A 23,180-nucleotide genomic window follows, 5' to 3' on the forward strand; every position below is an offset into this window, starting at 1 on the left:
TAGTGCTTACTGGTTAAAACTCTTTCCTAAGCCTGGCCTAGGTATCACTCTTGTTTATGGCTAGAATCAAGCCAGAAACATGCTTTGATAATGTAACGTCTATCTAAACCAGGCTTCAAGGCAGCACCAGCATCAGCACCTTTTATGTCATATTCCATGGAGTTGTCTTAAAATTCACCGTACCGTGTACCACAAGTCTGTTCTACAGCCACCAAAATGTCTGGACGACGTGAAAATTCCAGTAGCAGTGACAGCGACTGGGTCGAGGTCGAACGCATTCCACTTATTATTTCGCTCGACGATAGCGACGACTTATCGCAACCCACGTCACCATTCATACACCTACCACTGCATGAGCCCTACGCAACCACCGAACAGGGCCTGGGATCCCGGTTCCTCCCCTCTGAAACCACAACCACTGATTGCGAGATACGACAAAACTATGGGGACATGGAAACCGAATCATCAACATCCAAGGGACAGTTGCCCAGCCTATCGATCTCCGAGTCAGTTGTGAGCAGGCAGGATGATACCACGACCACGACCACCGACCCCGCTACAAACCCTCGCGATTTCCACCAGGCCTGTTGTGGAGTGAAAGAGTTCGTCACTGCAGTCACTGAACTTGCATGTGATTTAGGGGCATCTCGCATTTACAGTCTCAGCAGGATATACTCGGTATGTCAGCATCTCTCGATACAAGCGGAGGAACTTGAGAAGATTTCCGAATCATATTCCAATCACTGGGTTTCAAATGGTTCCAAGGCGCCTGCGGTAGACATCCCACTTGGTCCCGACTTCTGTACTCTGGTGGGAAGGCTAAGCGCACAGCTTATGCAAACGCGAGTTGCGTGAGCTCCTTCCAGCCGATGGCAGTATTGCTTCGTTAGAGGCGAGAGGCATCCCACTGTAAATGGACCTTGCGCTAGGCTGCTGTTCAGACTCGTTGAGAGATACTTATGAGGTACTCACTGAGTTCCTGCCCATCCTAAAAGCGAAAGTAAATTCGTCTAATTACATATTATTACTTCGCTAACAGAATATAGGGACTTTGACAAGTTCAGCACTAGAGGCATGGCTTTTCCACCTAGAAATACCAGTCATTCTAGTAGGGGGGCCGATAAGACGTTAGTGACTTGCCATCGATGTCGTTTGCCAAAAATAACGCGGCGCATCCCTCGATTCTAATTAGGTGAGTTTGAGGTCTGCTTTCAGCGTCTCTGCCCCATGTGAGATGCACCAGCCGCAGTACTCCGAATTGCAAGTCCCAGGTTGTCTTTGAGACACCAGAAATTCGTTATATACTCGTGGTCGTCAGTGATATTGGTTAGAATTTCTCTGCTTTCTGTTTCAGACCGCGTTCTGTAGGGATAAACCAATGAATTAAATCGACAAACTATTTCAACCATTGTTCCAAGAAATGCTGGATTAGCATAGGCTGTTTTATAGCGTTGGTCTGTTTCTCTGCAATTTGAATCCATATCATAGGGCTAACCATCAAGGGCTCATATCGTAAATGACTCAAGTCGCAATCTTCTTCAGCAAAATATTTGCAGTCTGTCTGATTCTGCTCTGTGTGCCTAGAGAATTCCTGGGATGATTGCACCGGTACGTGAGTATCCCAAGTAGGGACCCATGATGGGATACCATGAGAGTTCACGAGTTACGAGTTGTGAACTATACATCCAGTAGGGGTTTGCGTGCTGGGTGAGATCGCAACAATGATGTATTTTCATCAGGTATACAGCAACACCGATATAAACTTCGCGGGTCATTAGCTCGTAATCAGGAGTCAAGTCCAAAGCTTGGATATCATTAATAAGTCCTAGTAAGCCAAAAACCTTGTCACGCGGATCTGTTATTCCGCAGATACCGGTCACAGCAAGTAATTCCCTTAAGTCTAAAGTACTCGTAGCAACTATTATTTTATTTTACCAACAAATCGCACCTATAGGGGAAACTCGACCCCTTGTAAATAAAGCTGAGAGATTAACTCATTAGATATTGTAAGTGATAGCAGCCTGCAATGAAGCGTGATAGACTATGCAAGAAGAAGCTCTTGGACGATCTATACTTCGGCGAAGTAAGACCTCGAAAAGAGCTTGTTAAGAATGGCAAGATTGGCGGGCTCACTTAAGGATAATATATCGGGGGTATCTGTCGTTTAAAGATGTTTTAATAGAGTTATGGCCGTAGTGCTTGAGCCATCTACTCTATGCTCTTCTTCTCCTATATAAGTATGAATCTATGCTGCATTAGAGTATATAGTTCTTATTAACCTGACCTGATGAGATTATTCAGAAGGAGATAACTGATCAATGCAAATAGAATCGACCTATAGTAATATTAAGTTATCTTTCTGGCGCAGGCTTCGTAAAGCTCGGTTACAATTGAATGTGATAGGGAGGACTCTCGTATATTCGCCATCACCTAGAAATATGCGCTTTGAAAGTGATGTATCTCCGTTGTGATTTGCCTAAGTATAAGATAAGGCAGAATATCCTATAGACTTGGCGTGACTCCAATCGACCACGGAAAGACATCCGCCGAGTGTCGAGCCTGGAGCCGCGGAACAGCTTCAGTAGTCGAATTTGGGAAGGCTTTTAAGTAATTAATTTCCATTTAAATAAGGCTGTTTTATTTTATAGGCTTCCTTTTATGTATAAGATTTAGCGGGGATTTCTTAAAATTATAAGTCGAGAAAAAACCTTGAATTTATTTTAATTACTATTAATAAACCTTTAATTAAAATATTCTTTAAGGAATTATAATTACTTTTAACTTTATGTAAGATAAAAATAACTTCTTTTTATTATTTAAACTTAATTTTCTTTTAAATTTATAAATGAGCCTTAAAAGATATATCTAAGTATTCTTAAAATCTAATCTTTTCTACTGCCAGCTACCCCACTTCTACTACCTCAACTCAATATCACAATGGAGTCTACCAAGAACAACGCTCGGAAGATCTGGGCCGCTGTCGTTCGTCACGCCAAAGAGCATCACCAGTCTGTGAATGCCGTAGTCAATGCCTACTATCCTCAACCATCATCACTTTCTCCTCGCACTGTCGCAAAGACAGTCCAGTCGACCTCATCAACTCCCCGATCTTCTTATGAGACGGGTAACTGAGTGTCTCTTATCGTTCTGGTGTATTCGCATGCATATTCGCTTGCATATTCGCTTGCATATCGGCAGGCTTGGAATGGCAATATACGATGCTTGGAAGAGTATTGGGATTTATAGCGCTTGGTATAATCGGTGTTTATTGGGCCACATTTCTTGCTAGCTGGGATAACTTGGGAGCGTGGTGTTAGGATTGAGTTAATATGATAATACTTAAATGTTTTCTTTTCCATCATGACGCAACAAAGGTGACTGCAGTAACTTGCACGTGATGACTTAATCTCGAATATGGCGATGCGCACTCGGCTGACTTTGGGCAGAGAACACAAGGGCTACAGATTACATCCATTTTAACAGGTTTTTTGCGACCATCAATCGGTTCGTGCCCCTTACCTGATCCGATGTGATAAGCTTCTAGCGAAACGGGTGCTGTAGCCGCTGGTGCTCAATCCTTATTGCTCACATTTTCGGCCCCCAAGTTGCCCCCTGTCTTTCAGGATTCAGACCCCTGCGTCAACTGGGTCTAGCAGCAACATTGGCCCTCTTAATTGGAAGAAGGTGAGCATGTGGTGCAGGGTGTTTTCAGCTCTTACTCAATAATTACCGCACTGGCTAGGACAGGACTTTAAAAGCGCTGACTATTTCTACTATTTCTCTGGGCGAGGACCCCGCTTTCTCACACACAACATTTCTCTCGTCCTTGGACCAATAATTTGGCATTTTATAACTCCATAACGACCTTCGCCAATCTACTATACAATGCGTCTCTTGCGGGTGATATGCCTTCTGGCAGCTCATGGGCTGTACATATCTACCGTCTCCGCGGTTCTCGACCGGTCTCGCTCCCAGTTCCGGTCATGGTTTCCCACAATAGAAAAATACTCCAAAGAACATTGGATGAAGGAAGATTGCCCTAAAGAGTTCGAGGCCTATTTCGATGAGAACCTAAAGGAAGAAGGTGGTGCTCACGTCTACTCGAGCGACTTGATGAACTGTATTCTCAATGTCTATGGAGAGGTCAACAAAGCAAACATGGCCGTCACAGCTATCCTGCTGGCGCTTCTTCCCGGAGGTCTGGTACAGTTTGGACCTAGCATGGCTGAGATAAGCCTCTTGAGCACCCGCAGACCAATCCTTGCCATGCTCCTAGGCTTTGGACTAATGTCACCAAACCCTAACGAGTTTGAGTACGAGGCCATATTGGAGAAAGCCTCTAACAACAACGAGCCCCTTGTACCCCTACGCATTTTAGATGGACGCTCCTTCGCTGCAAAGGTTCTTGTGTCTCTTGTTGAATATGGCATCGGGTTGGCCGCGACGGGAAACTTGTTCTGGGAAGTCTATAGGTTCACGTATCAGGCCATATCCCTTGCCCCGATGGTCGTCTACATTTACGGCTTGCCAGAGACATCTATACTGTTTGGTTGGGCCTTTCTGAACATACCAATCTACCTGCTAAGCTTTGGCGTCTTCGCCTTGACCTTCCGCCGGACGACATCAAGAAGCAATCTTGTTAGCTTTATCGTTGGCGAGCTGACTCCTTGTGGCCAAGGCCGAAACCTTACAATCAGGCGCCGAGACAACAGGCGGTTTCAACAGAACCTTCTTGGGACTGCTGTCAGAGTGATTGGAGGTCTTCATATCATTCTTGGCACTGTTCTCATCGGTAGCATTGTTCTTATTCCTTTGGCAGACTCTTTGCCGGTTATCTACACCTTTGTCTTCGCGGCTTTATTTACAAGGGCTGTCTTGGTTTATGAGTTAAATGGTCTGGCGAGAAAGACGACTATAGAGAAGGAGAACATGTCACGGGAAGCTGATGCTGAGGCCAAAGGTCTTCTAGGCGTTAATTGTATCCCACTGACCCAAAGGGATATGGAAGAGTAATGCGATCTGATAGCATGCCAGCACCGTGACCACAGGCCTGCGCCTACTGTCCAGCAAAAGATTCGACGGTCACCCTAAGCTGGAAGTAATCATAAGTTACTCTAGAGGGCATGTTCCACATATGATCAACCAGATAAAAAAGAATACTGCTTTGTTTGGCGTGCAACGTGGGTTTACAGAGGTTATGGGTAATGACATTTGGATTACAATATCAGGAATGTTTAATATGCATTTATTGCATTACCTCTTGGGAAATATGCCTCATAAAAAAGTAAGTTTAGCATTGATTACTTTTTTAGCCATAAGAAACTTGGTAGAAAATATTTGGAGATAATTGGAAGAGAAAAGATCCTCGATGAATATTAACTCAAGGATTTTACATCTGAAATGCAAGACAAATATTATTTGGTTGAGCAGATTGAGCCAGTGCACTAAGTTAATAGATCTTCTAATTTGTTTATACAGTCTCTCGACCATTGACTTTTGAGATAAGCACAATAACAGGCCCTTAAACCCCGATCCTAGGTTTATTGCGCGTATGAATGTGCCAAGAGAACACGATAGGGACAGAGCTGTTAATTCTCTTTACATAGGAACAATAAATCAGGCAGTAGTCCCCCCTCGCTTCTGGCCTTTATAATTCTCATCTATATACCATTTCAAATTATCCTTTCTCGTGAATATCTTACCACAACTATTGCATATCCTACTTATAGGTAGATAATTAGTTTAATCTGCCTACAATTTGTACATATTCCACACATAGCACTATTTTTCCTTTTCCCAAGTACAGTCTTAAGACACATTCTATAGTAGCATAGATACTGCCTAAGAAAAAACAACATAAGCTAACCAGCATAGGCTTTATTATATCTACCAAGATCCTCGACAATAATAACAATATAAGGCTAACTACTAATAAATATTCCTATATAATAGCAGCTTTATATTTGCAGTCTTTCTAATTATAAGTGAGTTGTGGTTTTCTTTTTGGCAAATTAGCCAGAGAATTGCCTATATAAGACACCTAGTATATAAAGGTTAAACTAAATCCTGCTATATTATATATTTTTTTTCTTAAGTTTGCAAGTCAGCCTCTGAGTCACGCAACTATCCAAGGATGCTTTACAAAAGTCCTCCATGCAGGGTGGGGCGAATGGGGGCGAGAGCTAGCTTGTGGATGGGTTGTGTTTATGCAATGATGAGAGATTCCAACTGTAAGGAACGCAAGACTGGCCCAGGCTCAACAGTGTATCCCTTCGGCTTGACGATACCACTCCTAGCTCACAATGATCTACGTAACAAGCCCAGAGCGATGCTTTTAAACTCCTCTCCGTACTGTAGCTTTGTTCTCCAACGCAATGGAATTCCATCCTCGCCGTCCCTCGCACCGAGCAAACCGCCCGAAATCGCAGCATTTGTATCCGTGTCGCCACCGATACGCACGACATCAACCAGAACATCCTCCAGCCCACGCCTGTCCAGCAATGCCGCAATGCCAATGCTTAAGGAATCAAGAACAAAGCCACCACCATCGTCTTTCAGCTTCGGCGAGGCACCCTTCTTGGCCATAGTGGCTATACTAAGTTCTTTTCCCAACTCGATAGCTCGGTTTACCTGGGCAGATTTGAGTGCAATTGCAACATGTTGCCCGGCGGCGATGGCAGTTGCGGCGCTGCTCCCGTTAATCAACTGGGAGACAATCGTGTTGTAGGCGGCGCAAGAGACGGTGCATTTCTTATCGTCATGCGTTACACGGCTGATGCGCTCGCTCTCGACGATGAGCGTCTCCGGATCAGTCTGGAAAAGGCCAGTAGGGATGCAGCGCATTAAACTGCCGTTACCGGCCCTCCCCCTACCAGCTCCTGCATGGTCAGGGTCTCGTGTCTCTCGATACTTTTCTAGGCCATCTGCTACCGCCTCCCCGATATCTTTTGGGCGACTCCCAAGCTCTCTACCTGGCCAGTCACCGTCCTCCCATTTTAGGAAGTTCTCTGCCGAGAGACGAGTAATATCGTCTCCTGGCTGGAAGTCTCGATAAGCTAGCAATACCGCGCGGGTCATGTCGGTATCGTCAGTCGCCTGTCCAGCAGACCACGAGAGAAGCCCTCCACCAATAAGGTCTCGAAGACCACCTGGATAATCGCTTGCAATTAGGTCATGTGGGGCGAATTCGAGGTTAGCACCAAGCGAGTCGCCAGCATGAACGCCGAGCAGGGCACCAATGATTCGAGATTCATGGTCGGACAGACGTTCAGGGTGAGACATACTGTTGACGAATTTGTGGGCCTGTTATCCTGAAACTTAGGATAGAGGTTAGTCTAGTCTACTATGAATAAAGTCTATGCTTTAAGTAGGCACTTTCCTTGGTGTCTGAGGTAGTCATAATATGGTGGCGATCTGTGATGACAGCTTTACAAAAATGCCGATCGAATCGCAATCGCTTACCGGCGAATTTTGGCCGGACAATCCTTCGTTCGAGAACACTGTTGAGCTTTATGGGTCTAGCGTTAGTAGCCAATCATTATATACGTAGTAAATATAAGACGGACTCGTTTCGCCGCCAGGTTTATTCAGTTGCTTCCTACGAGATTCAGCCTAGTGTATCTATCCCCATACATAACTTTATCGGGCATTAGACTGCCATAAGATTGCAAGGAGACAAGGGTCAAAGATTTTGGGCTGCATAGCCCCCAATGTTGTAGGTTACGCACTGTAGATGTACGCAGCTACGGCATGCTTCCTCCGCTTGTTCCAATCTTGGACAGAGCTTCCGTGTTAATGTAGAACGTCTTGATGGAATATTGGATCCGGCATTGACAGCATGAGTGTTCAATTTCACACTTGGCTTCAAGGGGTCTCTATAGCGGCAATCCAGTTAGAAGAGATTTAAGTTCGAGGGATTCGTGGAGGATTCAACTTACGATCTCATCACAAGCGCGGAAGAACTTTAGTGATTTCCATCAATAACATGTTAGTTCAGACCTAAAAAGGTCGCTAACAGACCAATCACATAGTTTTCAAGGGTATAGGAGCTTGCCTGACCAAGGTTCCGTCTCCTTCACTCCAGATTCTCCGTCAATCATACTCGAAGATACTGACCACCCCGAAAACTCGTACAATTAACTCCATAATGAAGGAGTTGGCTTATGTGGATATGATGATCCCACGAGGCATACAGCAATTTGTCGTCCTTGGACCTTGCCGCAGAGCGATTCCGTAGATTCAAGGTTCTTGAGCTTGTCTGCATTCTCCAGCTCGTAAACATATTTATAGCTTGTTCTAAACGCTCATTGAGTTATCCAGAATATGTACAACCAGAGTGTTCATCTTTAAAAGAACCACGATAATCCCTAATCCCTTCAAGGTCCGATATGTAACTCGTTCCCTTTTATCACTTAGCCTGCCGCTGGCAGTGACTACAGCAACTGTCGACCCATGCGCACGCATTTCCAAAGCAGTCAGCGAGAGCAACTCTTCCCTGTTGTTGTGACAGCCCAACTTGCCAAGGACTGTCTCGAGTCCATGCCTTTCTATCCCGAACTTGCTGCGAGCTTCATCGACGAGGTCACCAAGTATATCCAGTGGCAGTCTACCCTCGAAGCTCTCAAGAACCCCCCGGAGACATACACATCGTTCCCGACCGACATCTTAGGAGGCCTTAAGAAGATTCGCAGTACCAACTTCTCAAGTCAGTGGGAGTTTGATGCAGCGATTAATGCACTTCTTCATACCGCCAACGACGGCCATCTCAGGGTCGATTTTTGCTCTACTCTCTTCAGCTTCATTCGCAACAAGACGTGATCCATATGCCCCGCACTAACAGCAGTGTGCAGAACGGACCAACCCGAGTGAGTCTTCGTGTCGCCTTTTGCTCCACGATCGAGAAGAAGCTTGACGATGGGAGTAGGGCCAGGTCCACTGAGGGCCTCGTGAAGAACTGACCAGCCGGTTTTGTCGGCGGAATCTGGCTTAACGCCGAGGTCGATGAGGCGTTGAACACGCTCCACGTTCTCTGTGACTGTTTGGTGAAGAAATATTTCGCCATGGGAGTCCGCATAGCTGGCGTCGATGCAACGGTCGTATAGCCAGGAGGTCACGGCAGGGTGTTCCATTGTGAATGTTTCCTGGAAAGTTTTCCGGCTTCTAGTAGTGATTGGCTTGCAACGGGAGCCAGTGACTTGGATAGCCTAAGACAATCACAGACGAGGGAAAGAAATGCGACTTTGCTTAGAATCTATCCACGGTGACGCATAAACTGGTAACTCTGATTTACCTCGCGTCTGACGAAGTGGTTGGCGAGTCTCTGAATTTCAAGGTCAAGGTATTAGACAAGGGCAGATTTGGAGCTCTGTCCACTGGGTATGTCTGGAGAATGAACTAAATCTGAGTGTAATGACGGACTCATATTCTTGCAAGGCGAGAACTATCAACGAATAATTACAATAATTCTTGAACAAAAGAGCTGCTTGACAAACTTAGAAAGCTCCGGCTCTTTCAAGAACCCGGCTTCTTGGGTAGACCATCTCTTTAGACGCTGTAATGCTTGTAGACTAATATTTGTTAAGGAATACCTAATTTATGTATAAACTTAGTTAAGGTTCAGTTCGCTTTTGTATCCTTTAGGAAAGGCACAGCACGGTATCACACCATGCAGAACATCCCCACTCATACCGAGGCCCTCAGCCGGTGAATTCTTGGCTATTCTATTGGCTCTCCTTTTATGTGATATGAGGGGCTAGGCCTGAACATCTCGACTGAGAGTGCCCGCTAGAATACCATCCATGTATTTATAGTCAGTCAGACCACGCCAGATCGAATTTACTTCAATTAGCTATCCTATACAATCAACCTTCCACGACAATATAACCTTCAAACATCTTAACTATGCCTGACTCTTTCCCTGACTCTACCCAGCCCCTCCCAACATGGGAGACGCGGGCCGAGGAGAAGCGGAGTCGTTCGGCCAAAGCCATTCCGAGTTCATGGCTGCTCCCCTCTCATATTATGGACGGACTCAAGGTACCACTCGAATCAAATAAGAACAATCTTATTTCCCTTGATATTCCACGTCGTTCTGGAATTTTGAGTGAGATCGAGCTTGACATCACTGAATCATTTACCACCATGCAGCTCATAGAGAAGCTGGCCGCTGGGGCTTTCACGGCTGTCCAGGTTGTCACTGCGTTCTCTAAGAGAGCAGCAATTGCTCAACAGCTGGTTTTTCATCACCATCAGCTTGGTGCGAAGTACATGCTGACGTTAAAATAGACCAACTGCCTCACTGAAACCTTCTTTGACGAAGCAGAATCGCGTGCTCGGCATTTAGATGAGCTACGAGAAAGTGGGAAGCTCGCTGGGCCTCTTCATGGCCTCCCTATCAGCCTCAAAGACAGCCTCCAGGTTTCTGGTACTCAAGCTACCATCGGTCTGGTTGCATATCTCGATGATTATTCCAAGATCAATTCCCCTCTCGTGGAGATTCTTATTTCGCTCGGAGCAGTTCCGTTTGTCAAAACTAATGTTCCGCAAACCATGATGGCAAGCAAATCCCAAACAGCCCTTGGAGGATTCTTTTCGGATGCTAATAGGATGTATAGACAGCTGACTCCCATAACAATATATTCGGCCGTGTTCTGAACCCATGGAACACTGCTCTTGGCGCGGGAGGTTCGAGTGGTGGTGAGGGCGCATTGGTCGCTTTTCGGGGATCTCCCATTGGAATTGGAACTGATATAGCCGGTATGTCGTTCCCTTCATCCATTTGCTATTTAGCAGACTTTGTTCACATGAAATCCTAGGTTCCATCCGTATTCCTGCTCTTTGCTGCGGGACATACGGCTTCAAACCAACAGCCGGACGAATTCCTTATGGAGGGCAAAAGGGCTGCAGTGATCCTGGTCTCAAATTTGTTCTAGCGTGCGCTGGTCCATTATCCAACGACATGGAGAGCATGGTGACTTTAACAAAGTTGATTCTCGACAGCCGTCCGGCCAGGTTGGACTCAACAGCAATAGATGTTCCTTGGAGAGAGACGCCTAGCTTGTTGGGGCGCAAATTGAAGCTGGGTGTCCTCCCAGAAGACCCCTCTTATCCCCTTCATCCACCAGTCCGAAATGCCGTTTCGCAAGCTGTTGAGAAACTGAGAGCTGCAGGACACGTTGTCATGGAGTTGACTGCTGAGGAATGCAAAATTGCGGAACTGACCGAGATTGCATGGGGGTTCTTTGCACTAGACTCGACTGGAAGCCGTATTGTGTCCGATTCAGGAGAACCACGCATTCCATCTCGAGATCGTATCGATTCCGAGTTCAAGCGAGTTGCGAAGATTCACCTCCCTGACATGACGATCTCGAGCCCGTTGGAAAGGCTGTCGTTCCTCAACGCCAAGAAAGCAGCTGCGCTAGAAGGATGGCGTAAAGTATGGGCAACCCGTGGTCTTGATGCTGTCGTTGGGCCAGCTGCCCAGAATACGGCGGTTAAACATGACGACTATGGGGTGCCACCCTATACCTGTTTCTTGAATGTCCTTAACGCAAGTCATCTCATCCCGGCTAATAGCTCAGCACTGACAGCTTTACAGTACCCTGCTTGCGTAATTCCTTTTGAAAATGCAAGTCTCATTCCCGGCGCAGAGTTCCAGATACAGGCTGGACAAGCTGGTCCTCCTTGTGAGTAGTCTATAGCCCCAACTATTTATTCCGGAAATGTTCTGACTTTGGTAGATGATCCCGAGTTGACTGAGGGGGCACCATGTTCCATCCAAGTAGCCACTAGTTCAATGCGGGACGAGGAATGTATGGCCATATCGGCCTTGATCGACAGGGCTCTGAGAGGATAGATCAGGATTGTTGGTTTTGTTCTCCCACCTCAGGCGCCGTTAAGAGTGATGCGAAGCATCTTGTTCGTAGAGAGAAAGTACATGCTCGATGTTATACCAAGACATTATTCCAAAATGGTCCAATGTTTTCCAGAACGTCTTGACGACACCCTGCACATATTTTGAAAATCCCGGCGATTGGCCGACTAGCCTGGGAATCTTTGAGAACCATGTCTCCCTCTGTTCCTCATCTCTCACTTCGAAACACGCTGCTATTAAAGGTAGCGTAATGTTCAGAACGCTTTTATTGGTGGCAGCTTGTATAATGTCCAATTGTTCCAGGATAGAGGTAGCCACAGCAATCGCTGGTTCGTTGTTGGTGCCAAATGGATGACGCAGTCGGTGTACTAAGAGCAGAACTCCCAGCTTTGTAACCTGTGCCTGGCAAAGTATCTGTGAGACCTCGGCAGCAGAGGAGTGTTGAGAGAAACTTCGTGGCAAGTGTGGCTTCCAGGCTTTGACGAGTCGCTCAGTTTGGTCGAGAGCCTCCAGAGCCTCCAGCTTATAGGGGAGATCATCCATATCATCCAGGGATAGAGTATTGTTGATTTCGCAAATATCGTACAGATGTGGAAGCAATGGAGCAAAGATTCCGACGTAACGATCGACATGATGGTCGAATTCAGGCAAATACCGAAACCTCAGAGATGGGAGGGACCCAGCCATCAAACAGTTGAGGATCTCGGGTAGGATGAGACAGGACAGGAAGACCAGCTTGTCGGGATTCAAATCATGGCTCAACTCGTATGTTTCTCTCACCAAACCCAGAGCCTGTTTACATATAGGCACAGAATTGGGTGATGCTGAGCAATAGTAGGTAAACGATATGATCAATCCTCCCAAGGCCAGGCATTCCGAAACACCTTCTTCCGTCCTCACGCTGTAGTTTCGCAACTTCTGCAGTGCTAATGAAGCATACTTGTAACACTCAGAAGTTGACTGACACTCGCTGGCTAGAGCTACTGCAAGGAAAGCGTCCCGCAAGGTGTATCGCGAGGCGATAAAGTGTGAGACAAGCAATTGGCGATGTCTCTCTCTGAAGCTTGGGCCAACCAGCCAACGGTCCATTGAGGCATCGCTGAGAAGCAAGTTCTGAAATACCTGTTTCTCTAACGTGGAGAGGTCATCGAACGGTGATAAAGGGCGGGGGAGAACTGGACTGGTCAGGCAAGTGAGGTCGGTGTCATTAGGACTTGGTGACGACGAGTCACGATGACCTTTTTTGATCGACACTCGCACTAGCTTTGCAGCTAAGCGCGGGCGGCCAGCTTTCTTTAATGGACGTTTGTTCAGGCACTGGAAGCCCAAGCGACGACAGCGGGCACAACTGGTTTCGGTGTCTTGCTCCCAGTAACAGCGTTCCTTGAGGTTGTGGCAGCGGTCACAAGCGCGTCGAGACATAGAACGAGGCATATTAAAGAGGAGATTGTTTTAGGGCAGGAATAGGCGAGAAGTAATTAACTCTGGCGATTGATGAGAGTCGTTGAAACCAGCGTGACACCCGATCCTCGGTCTGTTCGTTATCATCCTGTCGAGATAAGCCTTTCCCCGCAATCGGAACCCGTGGGTCTTTCCGATCCTGGCATAGATAAGTTGATCCGATGACCCGGAGTTTCAGATGATAGCGGGGAAATGAGGTGGCTGGGCTTTCATCTCTGTGTCACGGAATTATTGACTTGATTGAGCTTAGGTTGAATCGCCACTAGGCTCCCATTACTCGGGCAAATACGAAATGCCCAACCAGAATGCTCAATACTCAGATTGAACAAGTCGAGCGATACCTCACATGTGAATGCTATGAGAGCTACTAAATATGTTTCTATTGTATAGAAAACACTATGCCTAAATACTGAGATATCCCACATGACCAATATCCCATGTCAATACTGTTTCATGACATAGTGATCATACTTGCCTGCCAACTGAACACGGCACTTCCGACCCCAAATGGTCATAGGTATACATGTCAAAGCAACAACAGCAGAAAGGCACCCCAAGACCACAAACATATTATAAACACCCATTCCATTCATCCAGGGCGTGGCGGCGAACACAAGAGCGGTTGCAATAGCATTGCGGATGAAAACAACGCCAGTCAAGGCAGGGCCCACAATCTTTAAGAGTTACATTAGTCGATGGTCAAGGATTTTGAAGCCGAGAAGAACTTACAAGTTGATAAGAGTCTTGGAGGTAGGTAAGAGCCATATCGCCGCAACCTCCTATCGCAAATCCAATAAAGCCTGCACCAATAGCATTAATAATCCAAGGCATTCCCTGATATCTGTCAGCCTCTTTATTCATGTTCATATTAGACCTGGCTTACCTTGGCAATTGTCAAGCCATACATAAGGCTTCCAACAGTCATGCTTAACCCTGGTATCAAGAACAGCCATAGTCGAGTCTCAGGTTCATAAATACCCCCACGACGCTTGGCAATCTGCATAATAAAATAGTCCACGAGCGGTCCTCCAAAAATTGCTCCTAAAATCGCGCCAATAAAAGGAGGCAGATTCATATTTCCTAGCCCGGCAGGTGTGAAATTATACGGGGGGAGGGCGTACAGAGAACTCTGTGTGACGGCCAAGAGGGAGAGCATAGCAACAGCCCAACCGTATTGCAGTGCAGCAAATATGACAGCTGGAAAAGTACAGAGAAGCTGAAATGGTTCATAGATGTCTCTCCAGATGGTACGCCTTTGATGACAGGCGTGCTTGTCCAAAGTCAAGAATGCATGTCGTTGCCAGTACGACTTCATGGGAATACTGTGGTCTATCTCAATGGTATCGCTGTAACGCTGAGGCATGGCCTCATCGTTGCTCTGTGAATCATTTGGAGAGGATGGTTTGGCGATGCTGCTGACTTTACCAAGATGGGTTCCGTCGGGTAAAGACGTGGTAGTTGGGACCTCTTGGCCATTCAGGGCCGGTGGGATATACTTGGATTCCTCAAGGAAGAATATCATGAAAACACCAATGATGCCTATCAAGACGGTGCAGGACCAGCATGCCCAGCGCCAGCCCATTTTCACGGCGACCTGACCTCCGTAAACTGGTCCTAGATAATTCTATACTTGTTAGTCAAGACTAAGCGTTAAAGCTCGGAAGAATTCTTACCCCAACAAGAACCATGCCAAGATAGATACCATTCATTGTACCACGTTGGTGGACGAAGAACAGGTCTGCGACAGTGACTTGGAAGAGCGCTTCGTTTACTGCTCCAGCAACACCAGCAATGGCATTACATCCGAACATGTCTCCAGCAGTATACGTCTCGGCTTGCCAGGCACCAGCTGCAAACATGAGAGCGGCGGTGGCGAGGTAAACGGGACGACGGCCAATTCGTAACGCGATGGGGACAAAGATGATACAGCCGATAGCCAAGCCTATCATATTCACAGCATAGCCGTTATTCATAGTATCATAGCTTAAGCCGAGCTCTTCGTTGAAGTTTTGCCAGAATGGCACGCTCATGCATGGGCTTCAAAACGGAATATTAGTCGGGGGATGAGGCGGGGTTCGATTGGAGGACCTACATGGCGAACATCATCATGGAATAAAGTGAAAGCAATATCATATGGAGTGTCTTTCGCCAAGGACTCCAGTTCTATTATGAATTAATTAGCATTGTTCGAATGGTGGATCGCGTATCCGTACCAGTGGCTGATTGGGGTCTGAACTGGGCTGAGGAGCCAGAATCATATGGGTGGCTTGTAAGTCATTGATGCGCTGCGTGCCCGGAGGCAACGCGTCGATGTTCAAAGCGTTTTCCGGCATGATTATAGTTAACGAGCCGCTGTAGCATGTAGTCTAGTCAATGAATTACGGGACGAGACGATGTTATATGCCAAGTTTTGGACAAGCCGTCCATCCCTTATTCTACTGTTCTCCAACTACCGAAATGCGGGGTTCTTATCAAGCCTCTTTGCAAGCGTCCAATCATGGCACGAAAAAATGACCGGCTTGGACCGTCAGCAACTGGAAAGAGATTGGTCAAATAGGCAAGTGGATAATAGGCCGGTTCAAAAGCGCCCATGTGGAGGGATCGGAAGATGAAAAGCACTTTGAAAAGAGAGTTAAAAAGTACGTGAAATTGCAACACTACAACTACCGGGGAGACACTGCGCTATCCCCTCGCGACTAGCTGCCATAACAGGTATAGTTTTGGACATTTTGTTTCCTTTTCAGAAGGGCACATGATAAACAACATGCATTACTTGCATAGATCATATCCAAGAAAGACAACAAACATTCACACTGATACGTATGATGAATCGACAGCTATTTGAGTTTCAAAGAATGTATTCACAGCCATTCATTCCGTCACTCTAACTAGACTTTCTCATTCACTAGGGAACGCCGCAACCATTGATTCCACCGCCCGCTCCAATGTAAGAGACTCCAGCCTTTCCTCACTGACGAGAAAGGATGCCGGCAGCCACGAAGGCACATCCTCACCAATTGCCATCTTGGCAACAGCCTGACCACTCAACCAACACTTATCCATCCCATGACCGTTGAACCCTGCTGCAATCCACTCATCACTGCCCGCTCTCCCAGTTGATTTCTGGGCCAAGTTGCCTACCAGAGGCAATCCATCTGGAGTAAATCCCATGATACCAGACCAAACTTTCCTCGTCTTAGCATTATCAGCATCTATGAATATCTTGGGAATAATGGATGAGATATGCTCTTTTGCCGTGGGGCTCACTTCCGAGTCATCACTCGTGAGCAGGTTCTCAACCTCCTGGCTCTCGCCTCCAATAACAATCTCACCAGTTTTCGCATTCTGTTGCGCATAATAGAGTCCAGGTGTCACTGTTCTTGTCTCCGGGTCATAATAACCCTTGTGGGCCTTGGTCCATGACAACTCGTGGCCAAGTCTAGGAAACGAGTCGCCGGGATCTTGGACCGAGACTGTGCCCCTAAGCTGATAAACTACCCCGGTGAGATTAGGCAGTAGATGTGATGAATAACCATTCGTGCAGTGAATGATCTTTCGTGCTCTTATGACACCTCGTGGAGTCTGCAGTAAGTACATGTGCTCGGCTTGGCCAGCGACTCCTTGAGAGGATATAGAGAGGACGGGGGTATTAGTCTCAATGCTGAATCGACTCTTGTGGGCGTTCAGAAGGCGTTTTTGAATGATGGTGATAAGTCGGTATGGCCAAAGAGCCCCAGCACCCTTTTGTTCAGAGACAGCGATTCCATCTCGATACTTGTACTTGTTCTTGAGGGACAAGAGATGTCAACACAAGTTCACGTACGTAGTGTAGCGCAATACTACTGACCTTAATTACATCTTGATCTTCAATAACCCCGTATGCAAGTTTCGTTTGACCAGCGGTAGCTTTCATTAGCTCAAATGAGCCTTTGAGGTGTTCCAACGTTTCTCTGTCTCCAATTGTGGCAGTGGCGTTGACTTCGCGAAGTTCCACAGCGTCTTGTTCAAACTCATCCAGCTGAGCAACTACTGCTTTAAGCTCTGCAATATTGGCCTCGGAGAAACGCAAAATTTTGATAGCTTCTTCAGCTCCCAAACTATCAGCAAGGTCTTGAAAGCGATCGCAGATGTCGGAAACAAGATGTCCACCGTTGCGGCCTGTAGCACCACTACAAGCGGTGCGAGCTTCCAACATAGTGATCCGCCCTGCCGCTCGAGGATGGTTGAGCAAGGTGTGAGCAACACTGGTGCCAGTCACGCCGGATCCAATGATAGCGAAGTCTGTCTCAGAAGGCAGATCCGCTGATTGGATAGTAGATATTTCCGAAGGAGGTTCTTGCCAGTAAGACGCAGTCGGGTGAGTAGAAGGCAACCCAGCTGTGAGGCACAGTCGGTCCTTGACCTGTTGGGCAAAAGCTGGCGAGATTCAGTGACTGATACGCCAAGTCGGGGTGGCATTAGTGACCTACCGTCTCGGGACATTATGAGAGCAAAAATAAGTTATCTGGGGCTGTGGTTTTACTTTTTCAGCAGTTGCAGGTTTACAATTGGCATTGTAAAACAGCCGTAATTTATAGCTGTTGCTTTACTTCTAACTGAATGACAGATTGGAAACAAGGGGGCTTCTCCACACTGCAAAATCGCAGGCGGCCTATTAACGCACATCTGATTGGACACTATTGCGGGAGACTTAGCGCGACCCATTCTGGTGGTGGCACGCGCAGCAAGGGAGCAAATAAGAGTGGGTTTAAAGTGCCATTCTCACTCGTTGATCTTTTACCTATCTAACTACCTACTACAATGAGAATGGCTGTCCTTTCCTAGACATGCCGACAAAGGAGTGTATGCATGTGATCGCCTCAAGGCTGGGCGGATCCGGCCTGTTCCTTCGTTCAAACTGATTCTAGGTTTCATATTCCAACTCATAAGTGATTACTTCACCTCCGTGTGTTCGTGCGTTGGCTTTACATGCTTCGCAGCGATCGCCTGGTTGAGTAACATGAACCTTTCCACAAATGTAGCAGAGTTCTTGGTCAATTCTTCGCTGTTTACGGTCTCTGTATCTTCTTTGATGATTGTCTCTGCAAGTCTGGCAGTCCGGGCGATTGAGCAGCGCTTCTTGGGTGCCGCACCTATAACAGATTCTTTCTTTCCCAAGATTACGTTTGTCCTCGGGCGTCAAAGGACGGCGCAGCTGGTCCAAATGACGTTGGCAAAAGATGTATGGAGGATAAGCACGTGCTGTGCACAATATGCAATATCGAACCTCGGGTGAGTGCACGTTGCCTTCGAGGTGATCTAGGTGTCTTTGACGACAAGTTTGACAGCGCAGAACACATCATGGCAAGAGATTACTACAATTCAAAAAGTACCATTAAATAGTGTTGCCCCTTGGTCTCGAAGGGTTCATAGCAGGCTGGGAGGATAGATTTCCTTGAGACTGAATAGGATACGGGTTTGAACCATAGGAATTTGTATGCAGCGGGCGGGTATCGTCATTTCGCGAGCCATAGGTTTGATCATCATAAGTTTGCGAACTGTAGGGATGCATATCATGAGCTGGATAACGAGTAGGCTCGGAAACGTAAGAAGGGACATGGCCTTGCGTGGTATAATCTTGGTGATATCCCAAAGACCCATTCGTATCGAAGCTCTGTGCCAGCGGTCGTCGACTATAGGCATCTGTTAATTGATATGGGTTTTCGGGTCTAGGATATAGTCTTGGAGAAGCAACTCCTTCGTTGTAACGGTGCTGGCCTCTTTCTTGGTGCGAATCGTAGCTATCGAAACTTCTAATTGGTGGTAATAGGATATTTTCGGTGTTCTCATAGCTTGATCGGCTTGCACTAACCTAGCGCATCACCTACCAATCGTGAGCATGATCCCAATGGAAGACCGCAGCGGGAACCATTTATGATACGAATACCGAGGATAATAGCCAATTCCTTATGAATGCAGTAAAATGAAGAAGAAACCATGTGGTAATTTTTGACCTATGACACACGTTCTACAGAAATCTAAAGCCAGTCATCCACATTCCCAAGACCAGATAATTTTAATATATAATACTTCCTAAAGTTATATTAAGGTCAATAGCACTTTTACTGCTTTTATTTATATAAAGGCCTTTTAAATAATATATTAACTACGCCTTTAGATACTATATTTAAGTATATAATTAAAGGTTATAAGAAGGTTACTTAGGATATTTTAAATTACTTATTAAATTTTCTTATTAGACTTTCTAGAATATATATTCTTAATAGTAAGAAATACTTATAAAAGCCTAAAAAGGAAGAGAGTATAATCAGTTGTGAGTGCGGCCCAACTCCATTCTCTTTACTCACGCGAGAAAGGTCAAGCTGATGTCTATTCACTCGGAAATAGGCATACTCAGTCACCAAGGCAGCGCAAATTCATCTTTCAAAGTTCTTGGCTATGGCGATGGCACCAAGCGTTCGCGTCAACGCTGTATCTCCTGGTTCATGGAAACTGTGAGAAGATATAATTTGTCTTTGATATTTAAATCTGTGATTGACTTTTTGCCGCAGAAATGGATTGCCGGGTTCCCGCAATCAAAAATAGACCAGGCTAGAGACAAGACTCTTCTTTAGAGAATCACCAAGGTTGAAGTACGTATACCCTAGAGCCCGCACTACAAAGCATGGTGTATTAACCATTCAAAGGACGTCGCGGACCAGATAATTTTGCTCATCCAATCAGAGTCTGTGACAGGAACAAATGTTGTCATGGACTCTGGGTTTTTTATCTGAGGGCTACAAGACATATTTGATCACATCGGAAATGCTCCACGCGAAAAATCGTTGATAGGATGGATCCCGGAGAAAACCTCCGCCTTTTCCTGATTAGGTTCAATATGGCGCTCAAAAGAGAGATCAGTTACAAACGACGGAAGAACCCTTCAGACTGCCTAGTATCTAAGGCCACAAGCAAGGGCAGGCCAGATCAAAGAAATGACTGCTGCTTCGATGTTATTACGAATAATAGAGGCATGGCCCATAATCTGGGGCCAAGGGGGGTAGATCGGATATTATTGTGTAGTCTGAAAGGTTGTAATTTGTAAAGCTGAGGGCTGTTGGTAACTTCTATCACAGCCGAAGGGTGGTGAGAAATATGTAGCTTTTGTCACACGCATTTTGGTTGGACTGAACACCTCATAGTGAACTAGGTGTAGGGGAATGGTGGCTTAGGAGATAAATAATGGAAGAAGCCGAAACCATGGCGCCCGCGAAACTTTCTTTATACATATGATGCCACATATGCCATCAGATGATAAATGATCACACAAAAGTAATATCAACGTCATCTCGACGTTTTTTAAGCCATGCATACTAGACTATTGGTTGAATCTCGCGGGTGCTGAGATGTTATGTAAATACCACAACGCCTACTACCTGCATGTTCGGAATTCGGCACAGATAGACTGATAGTATTTTATTAGTAGAGGAGAAGGCGAGTATATAGTCTAAGCATCTTGCTAAAAGTAAGTGATTGCATTTCATACTCCCTACAAACTTGCTATCGGATCCGCTTCTCTCTTCTCACGATGTCTCCCGCCGTGATTGAGGGCTCTAAGAACGCCGGAAGTCCAACCTTGGATTTTACCAGCGGTTTTGTGCAAATCATTAACGGCGAACCCTCCATAACAAAGGAAACCCGATACACCGTCAATCCTGCTAATTTGCAACCAAAAGAAGAGGTCCCCGTAGCGACCAAGGATAACCTTGATCATGCTGTTGATGCAGCCCGAAAGGCTTTCAGAACCTGGTCAAAGGTCTCATATGAAGATCGCCGCAGCGCTGTTCTTGCTTTTGCGGACGCCGTGGAGCAAGTCAAGACGGACTTCAGAGACCTCTTAGTATCCGAGCAGGGGAAGCCTGCAAGTCTCTCTGCCCATTTAATTCAATGTTACTAACCCTTGCTGTTCAGATCCCTCAAGCCGATGTGGAAATTGATGCTGCTATTGCATTTATTCGGGGGCTAGCGCATATTGAGCTTCCAGAGGATGTAATCGAAGATGACGACAAGCGAACCATCATAACACGCTACGTCCCGATTGGCGTCGTTGGTGCTATTATCCCCTGGAACTTTCCATTTCTATTAGCGGCCAGCAAGATCACCCCGGCTTTGCTGACGGGGAACGTGGTTATCATCAAACCGTCGTCGGTATCCCCTAAACTCCCAAGGTCATCACGACGTACTTATTGAACGACAGTCCATTTACTCCCTATTGCGGACTTAAACTCGTCGAGTTGGCCCAACAATCCTTCCCACCAGGAGTTGTACAGTCATTGAGCGGGGATGACAGACTTGGCCCCTGGTTGACGAGTCACCCGGGCATCGACAAGATCAGTTTCACTGGATCTTCGACAACGGGCAAACTAGTTCTTCAGAGTGCGGCAGGAACTCTGAAGCGTGTTACCCTTGAGCTGTTCGTTCTAAAAAGTTGTGTTGTTAGCACTGTTCAGTTATACTAACTGTGCGTAGGGGTGGCAACGACCCGGCTATTATCTTTCCCGATGTTGACGTGGATAAGGTTGCAGAGAAAGTTGCCCTCTATTCTTTCCTAAACTCAGGCCAGGTACGAAGAAACCTCAAGCTCCTGAATACCTAATACAAAACCACTGGCTTATCTCTGTCGATGCTAGATCTGTATTGCCCTAAAGCGCATCTATGTCCATGAATCTATTTATGAACAGTTCAGAGATGCCATGGTTAAGCACATTAAAACCTATACTCTAGGAGATGGATCACAAGAAGGAATCAGCCATGGGCCTGTGCAGAATTCTATGCAGTACGAAAAAGTAAAGACATTCTTCGAAGACATCGAAAAACAGGGCTGGAAGGTTGCTACAGGCGGCAGAATTGATCCCTCTCCAGGATACTTCATCACTCCAACGGTTATTGACAGACCGCCGGAAGATTCTCGCATTGTGGTTGAGGAACCTTTTGGTGGGGAATCCTTTTAAGTATTCGCTGAACCCGTAACTAATGTTCAAACTACCAGGTCCAATTGTCCCCCTTCTGTCTTGGAAGGACGAAGAAGACGTCATTGCTCGAGCCAACAATTCTCCGATGGGACTGGGTGCTTCTATATGGTGTAACGACCTCAAGAAGGCGGAAAAGGCCGCGAGAGAAATGCAAGCTGGTAGTGTGTGGATTAATACTCACTTCGATCTTTCTCCCATGGCACCTTTCGGCGGGCACAAGGAGAGTGGTTTGGGAGTCGAATGGGGTACGAATGGTTTGAAGGAGTTATGCAACGTGCAAACTCTGTTTCTGAACAAACATATTGTTACTTGAGATTTGGAAGGATAAGACAGCATACAGATTGGATATAGGCTCTTGTCTAGTTAGAGGCTGTTTAGTCTATTAAGGTTGAGCTCTGTTTTAAAGCTAAGTTTAGTAGTAGTCTTTCTTATCTGATATTCTAGTTGGAATCTACTCTCCCATAACATAGTTATCTATATAATATACGTTGTAAGCATGGTAAGTGCATGGACGTTTACTTTTGGTGATGAACTCAGGAGCACAGATGCTATTGGATAAGATATTGTCAAAGATGGGGTAACAAGGTTCAAAGAAGCGTAGGCAAACCTGGTCAAGCCTTTGGGTGCAACTGTTATTCTCCCAGCTGGCGGTGTATTCATGTTCAAGGGATTGAGCTGCACCCCACAAAACGATGTCTTTACTCAGCTTGCGTATGATACGTATATGGGAGGTTCAACCAGGCTTCAAGAGTCTAAGGGCGTCTCCTGGAAAGGCTCAACATAATCCTCCTGAGGTAACAGGGATCATCCACCATAGTCACTTTATCTTACCTTTT

The 23,180-nt window shown here is 46.2% G+C and overlaps 10 protein-coding genes across 11 annotated transcripts; 6 read left to right on the forward strand and 4 right to left on the reverse strand.

The window, feature by feature from the left end:
* Positions 1–216: 216 nt before the first annotated feature.
* On the forward strand, positions 217–855 carry FOXG_18394 (uncharacterized protein; the record flags this gene model as incomplete). The annotated part of the gene is made up of 1 exon (XM_018398468.1): positions 217–855. The coding sequence occupies one exon, from the start codon at positions 217–219 to the stop codon at positions 853–855; it is 639 nt and encodes a 212-aa protein (XP_018236397.1).
* Positions 856–2,937: 2,082 nt separating this feature from the next.
* FOXG_18395 (uncharacterized protein) lies at positions 2,938–3,132 on the forward strand (the record flags this gene model as incomplete). Its single annotated transcript, XM_018398469.1, has 1 exon — positions 2,938–3,132. The coding sequence occupies one exon, from the start codon at positions 2,938–2,940 to the stop codon at positions 3,130–3,132; it is 195 nt and encodes a 64-aa protein (XP_018236398.1).
* Positions 3,133–3,792: 660 nt separating this feature from the next.
* On the forward strand, positions 3,793–5,463 carry FOXG_02724 (uncharacterized protein). Its single transcript, XM_018380182.1, has one exon. It carries the CDS (start codon positions 3,886–3,888, stop codon positions 5,011–5,013), a length of 1,128 nt encoding a protein of 375 aa, XP_018236399.1. The 5' UTR covers positions 3,793–3,885; the 3' UTR covers positions 5,014–5,463.
* An 834-nt stretch (positions 5,464–6,297) lies between these two features.
* Positions 6,298–7,281, reverse strand: FOXG_02725 (ADP-ribosylglycohydrolase; the record flags this gene model as incomplete). The annotated part of the gene is made up of 1 exon (XM_018380183.1): positions 6,298–7,281. One exon carries the CDS (start codon positions 7,279–7,281, stop codon positions 6,298–6,300), a length of 984 nt encoding a protein of 327 aa, XP_018236400.1.
* Positions 7,282–8,451: 1,170 nt separating this feature from the next.
* On the forward strand, positions 8,452–8,817 carry FOXG_02726 (uncharacterized protein; the record flags this gene model as incomplete). Its single annotated transcript, XM_018380184.1, has 1 exon — positions 8,452–8,817. One exon carries the CDS (start codon positions 8,452–8,454, stop codon positions 8,815–8,817), a length of 366 nt encoding a protein of 121 aa, XP_018236401.1.
* Positions 8,818–9,823: 1,006 nt separating this feature from the next.
* Positions 9,824–13,388, reverse strand: FOXG_18396 (uncharacterized protein). The gene has a single exon (XM_018398470.1). The coding sequence runs from the start codon at positions 13,304–13,306 to the stop codon at positions 11,894–11,896; it is 1,413 nt and encodes a 470-aa protein (XP_018236402.1). The 5' UTR covers positions 13,307–13,388; the 3' UTR covers positions 9,824–11,893.
* On the forward strand, positions 9,901–11,987 carry FOXG_02727 (uncharacterized protein; the record flags this gene model as incomplete). The annotated part of the gene is made up of 6 exons (XM_018380185.1): positions 9,901–10,233; positions 10,285–10,554; positions 10,614–10,755; positions 10,815–11,548; positions 11,597–11,684; positions 11,739–11,987. 6 exons carry the CDS (start codon positions 9,901–9,903, stop codon positions 11,852–11,854), a joined length of 1,683 nt encoding a protein of 560 aa, XP_018236403.1. The 3' UTR covers positions 11,855–11,987.
* A 313-nt stretch (positions 13,389–13,701) lies between the features above and the next one.
* Positions 13,702–15,797, reverse strand: FOXG_02728 (uncharacterized protein). Its single transcript, XM_018380186.1, has 6 exons — positions 15,547–15,797; positions 15,426–15,496; positions 15,007–15,370; positions 14,217–14,957; positions 14,063–14,167; positions 13,702–14,007 (listed from the first exon to the last, which is right to left on the reverse strand). The coding sequence occupies exons 1-6, from the start codon at positions 15,664–15,666 to the stop codon at positions 13,774–13,776; spliced, it is 1,635 nt and encodes a 544-aa protein (XP_018236404.1). The 5' UTR covers positions 15,667–15,797; the 3' UTR covers positions 13,702–13,773.
* Positions 15,798–16,231: 434 nt separating this feature from the next.
* Positions 16,232–17,815, reverse strand: FOXG_02729 (uncharacterized protein; the record flags this gene model as incomplete). The annotated part of the gene is made up of 3 exons (XM_018380187.1): positions 16,232–17,119; positions 17,181–17,749; positions 17,803–17,815. 3 exons carry the CDS (start codon positions 17,813–17,815, stop codon positions 16,232–16,234), a joined length of 1,470 nt encoding a protein of 489 aa, XP_018236405.1.
* Positions 17,816–20,769: 2,954 nt separating this feature from the next.
* FOXG_02730 (aldehyde dehydrogenase (NAD+)) lies at positions 20,770–22,844 on the forward strand. Of its 2 annotated transcripts, XM_018380188.1 has the most exons (6): positions 20,770–21,233; positions 21,284–21,516; positions 21,570–21,785; positions 21,842–21,935; positions 22,003–22,306; positions 22,362–22,844. In XM_018380188.1, the coding sequence occupies exons 1-6, from the start codon at positions 20,901–20,903 to the stop codon at positions 22,655–22,657; spliced, it is 1,476 nt and encodes a 491-aa protein (XP_018236406.1). In that variant the 5' UTR covers positions 20,770–20,900; the 3' UTR covers positions 22,658–22,844. The 2 variants fall into 2 exon arrangements, with proteins under 2 accessions (XP_018236406.1, XP_018236407.1); XM_018380189.1 differs by having other exon boundaries at positions 20,770–21,516.
* Positions 22,845–23,180: the final 336 nt, after the last annotated feature.

The sequence above is a fragment of the Fusarium oxysporum genome, chromosome 8 (assembly GCF_000149955.1).
Source record: "Fusarium oxysporum f. sp. lycopersici 4287 chromosome 8, whole genome shotgun sequence".
NCBI classification, from domain to species: Eukaryota; Fungi; Ascomycota; class Sordariomycetes; order Hypocreales; family Nectriaceae; genus Fusarium; species Fusarium oxysporum.

What these genes read in the sequence shown, in the direction of transcription:
- FOXG_02728 (XM_018380186.1), bottom strand. Translation starts at nt 15,666, where the DNA reads ATGCCGGAAAACGCTTTGAACATCGACGCGTTGCCTCCGGGCACGCAG. An exon ending in TCCATGATGATGTTCGCCAT is followed by an intron (nt 15,371 to 15,425) that starts GTAGGTCCTCCA and finishes TCCGTTTTGAAG; the next exon opens with CCCATGCATGAGCGTGCCAT. An exon ending in TTGGCATGGTTCTTGTTGGG is followed by an intron (nt 14,958 to 15,006) that starts GTAAGAATTCTT and finishes TAACAAGTATAG; the next exon opens with AATTATCTAGGACCAGTTTA.
- FOXG_18396 (XM_018398470.1), bottom strand. Translation starts at nt 13,306, where the DNA reads ATGCCTCGTTCTATGTCTCGACGCGCTTGTGACCGCTGCCACAACCTC.
- FOXG_02724 (XM_018380182.1), top strand. Translation starts at nt 3,886, where the DNA reads ATGCGTCTCTTGCGGGTGATATGCCTTCTGGCAGCTCATGGGCTGTAC.
- FOXG_02730 (XM_018380188.1), top strand. Translation starts at nt 20,901, where the DNA reads ATGTCTCCCGCCGTGATTGAGGGCTCTAAGAACGCCGGAAGTCCAACC. An exon ending in TATCCGAGCAGGGGAAGCCT is followed by an intron (nt 21,234 to 21,283) that starts GCAAGTCTCTCT and finishes CTTGCTGTTCAG; the next exon opens with ATCCCTCAAGCCGATGTGGA. An exon ending in CTTTCCTAAACTCAGGCCAG is followed by an intron (nt 21,936 to 22,002) that starts GTACGAAGAAAC and finishes TGTCGATGCTAG; the next exon opens with ATCTGTATTGCCCTAAAGCG.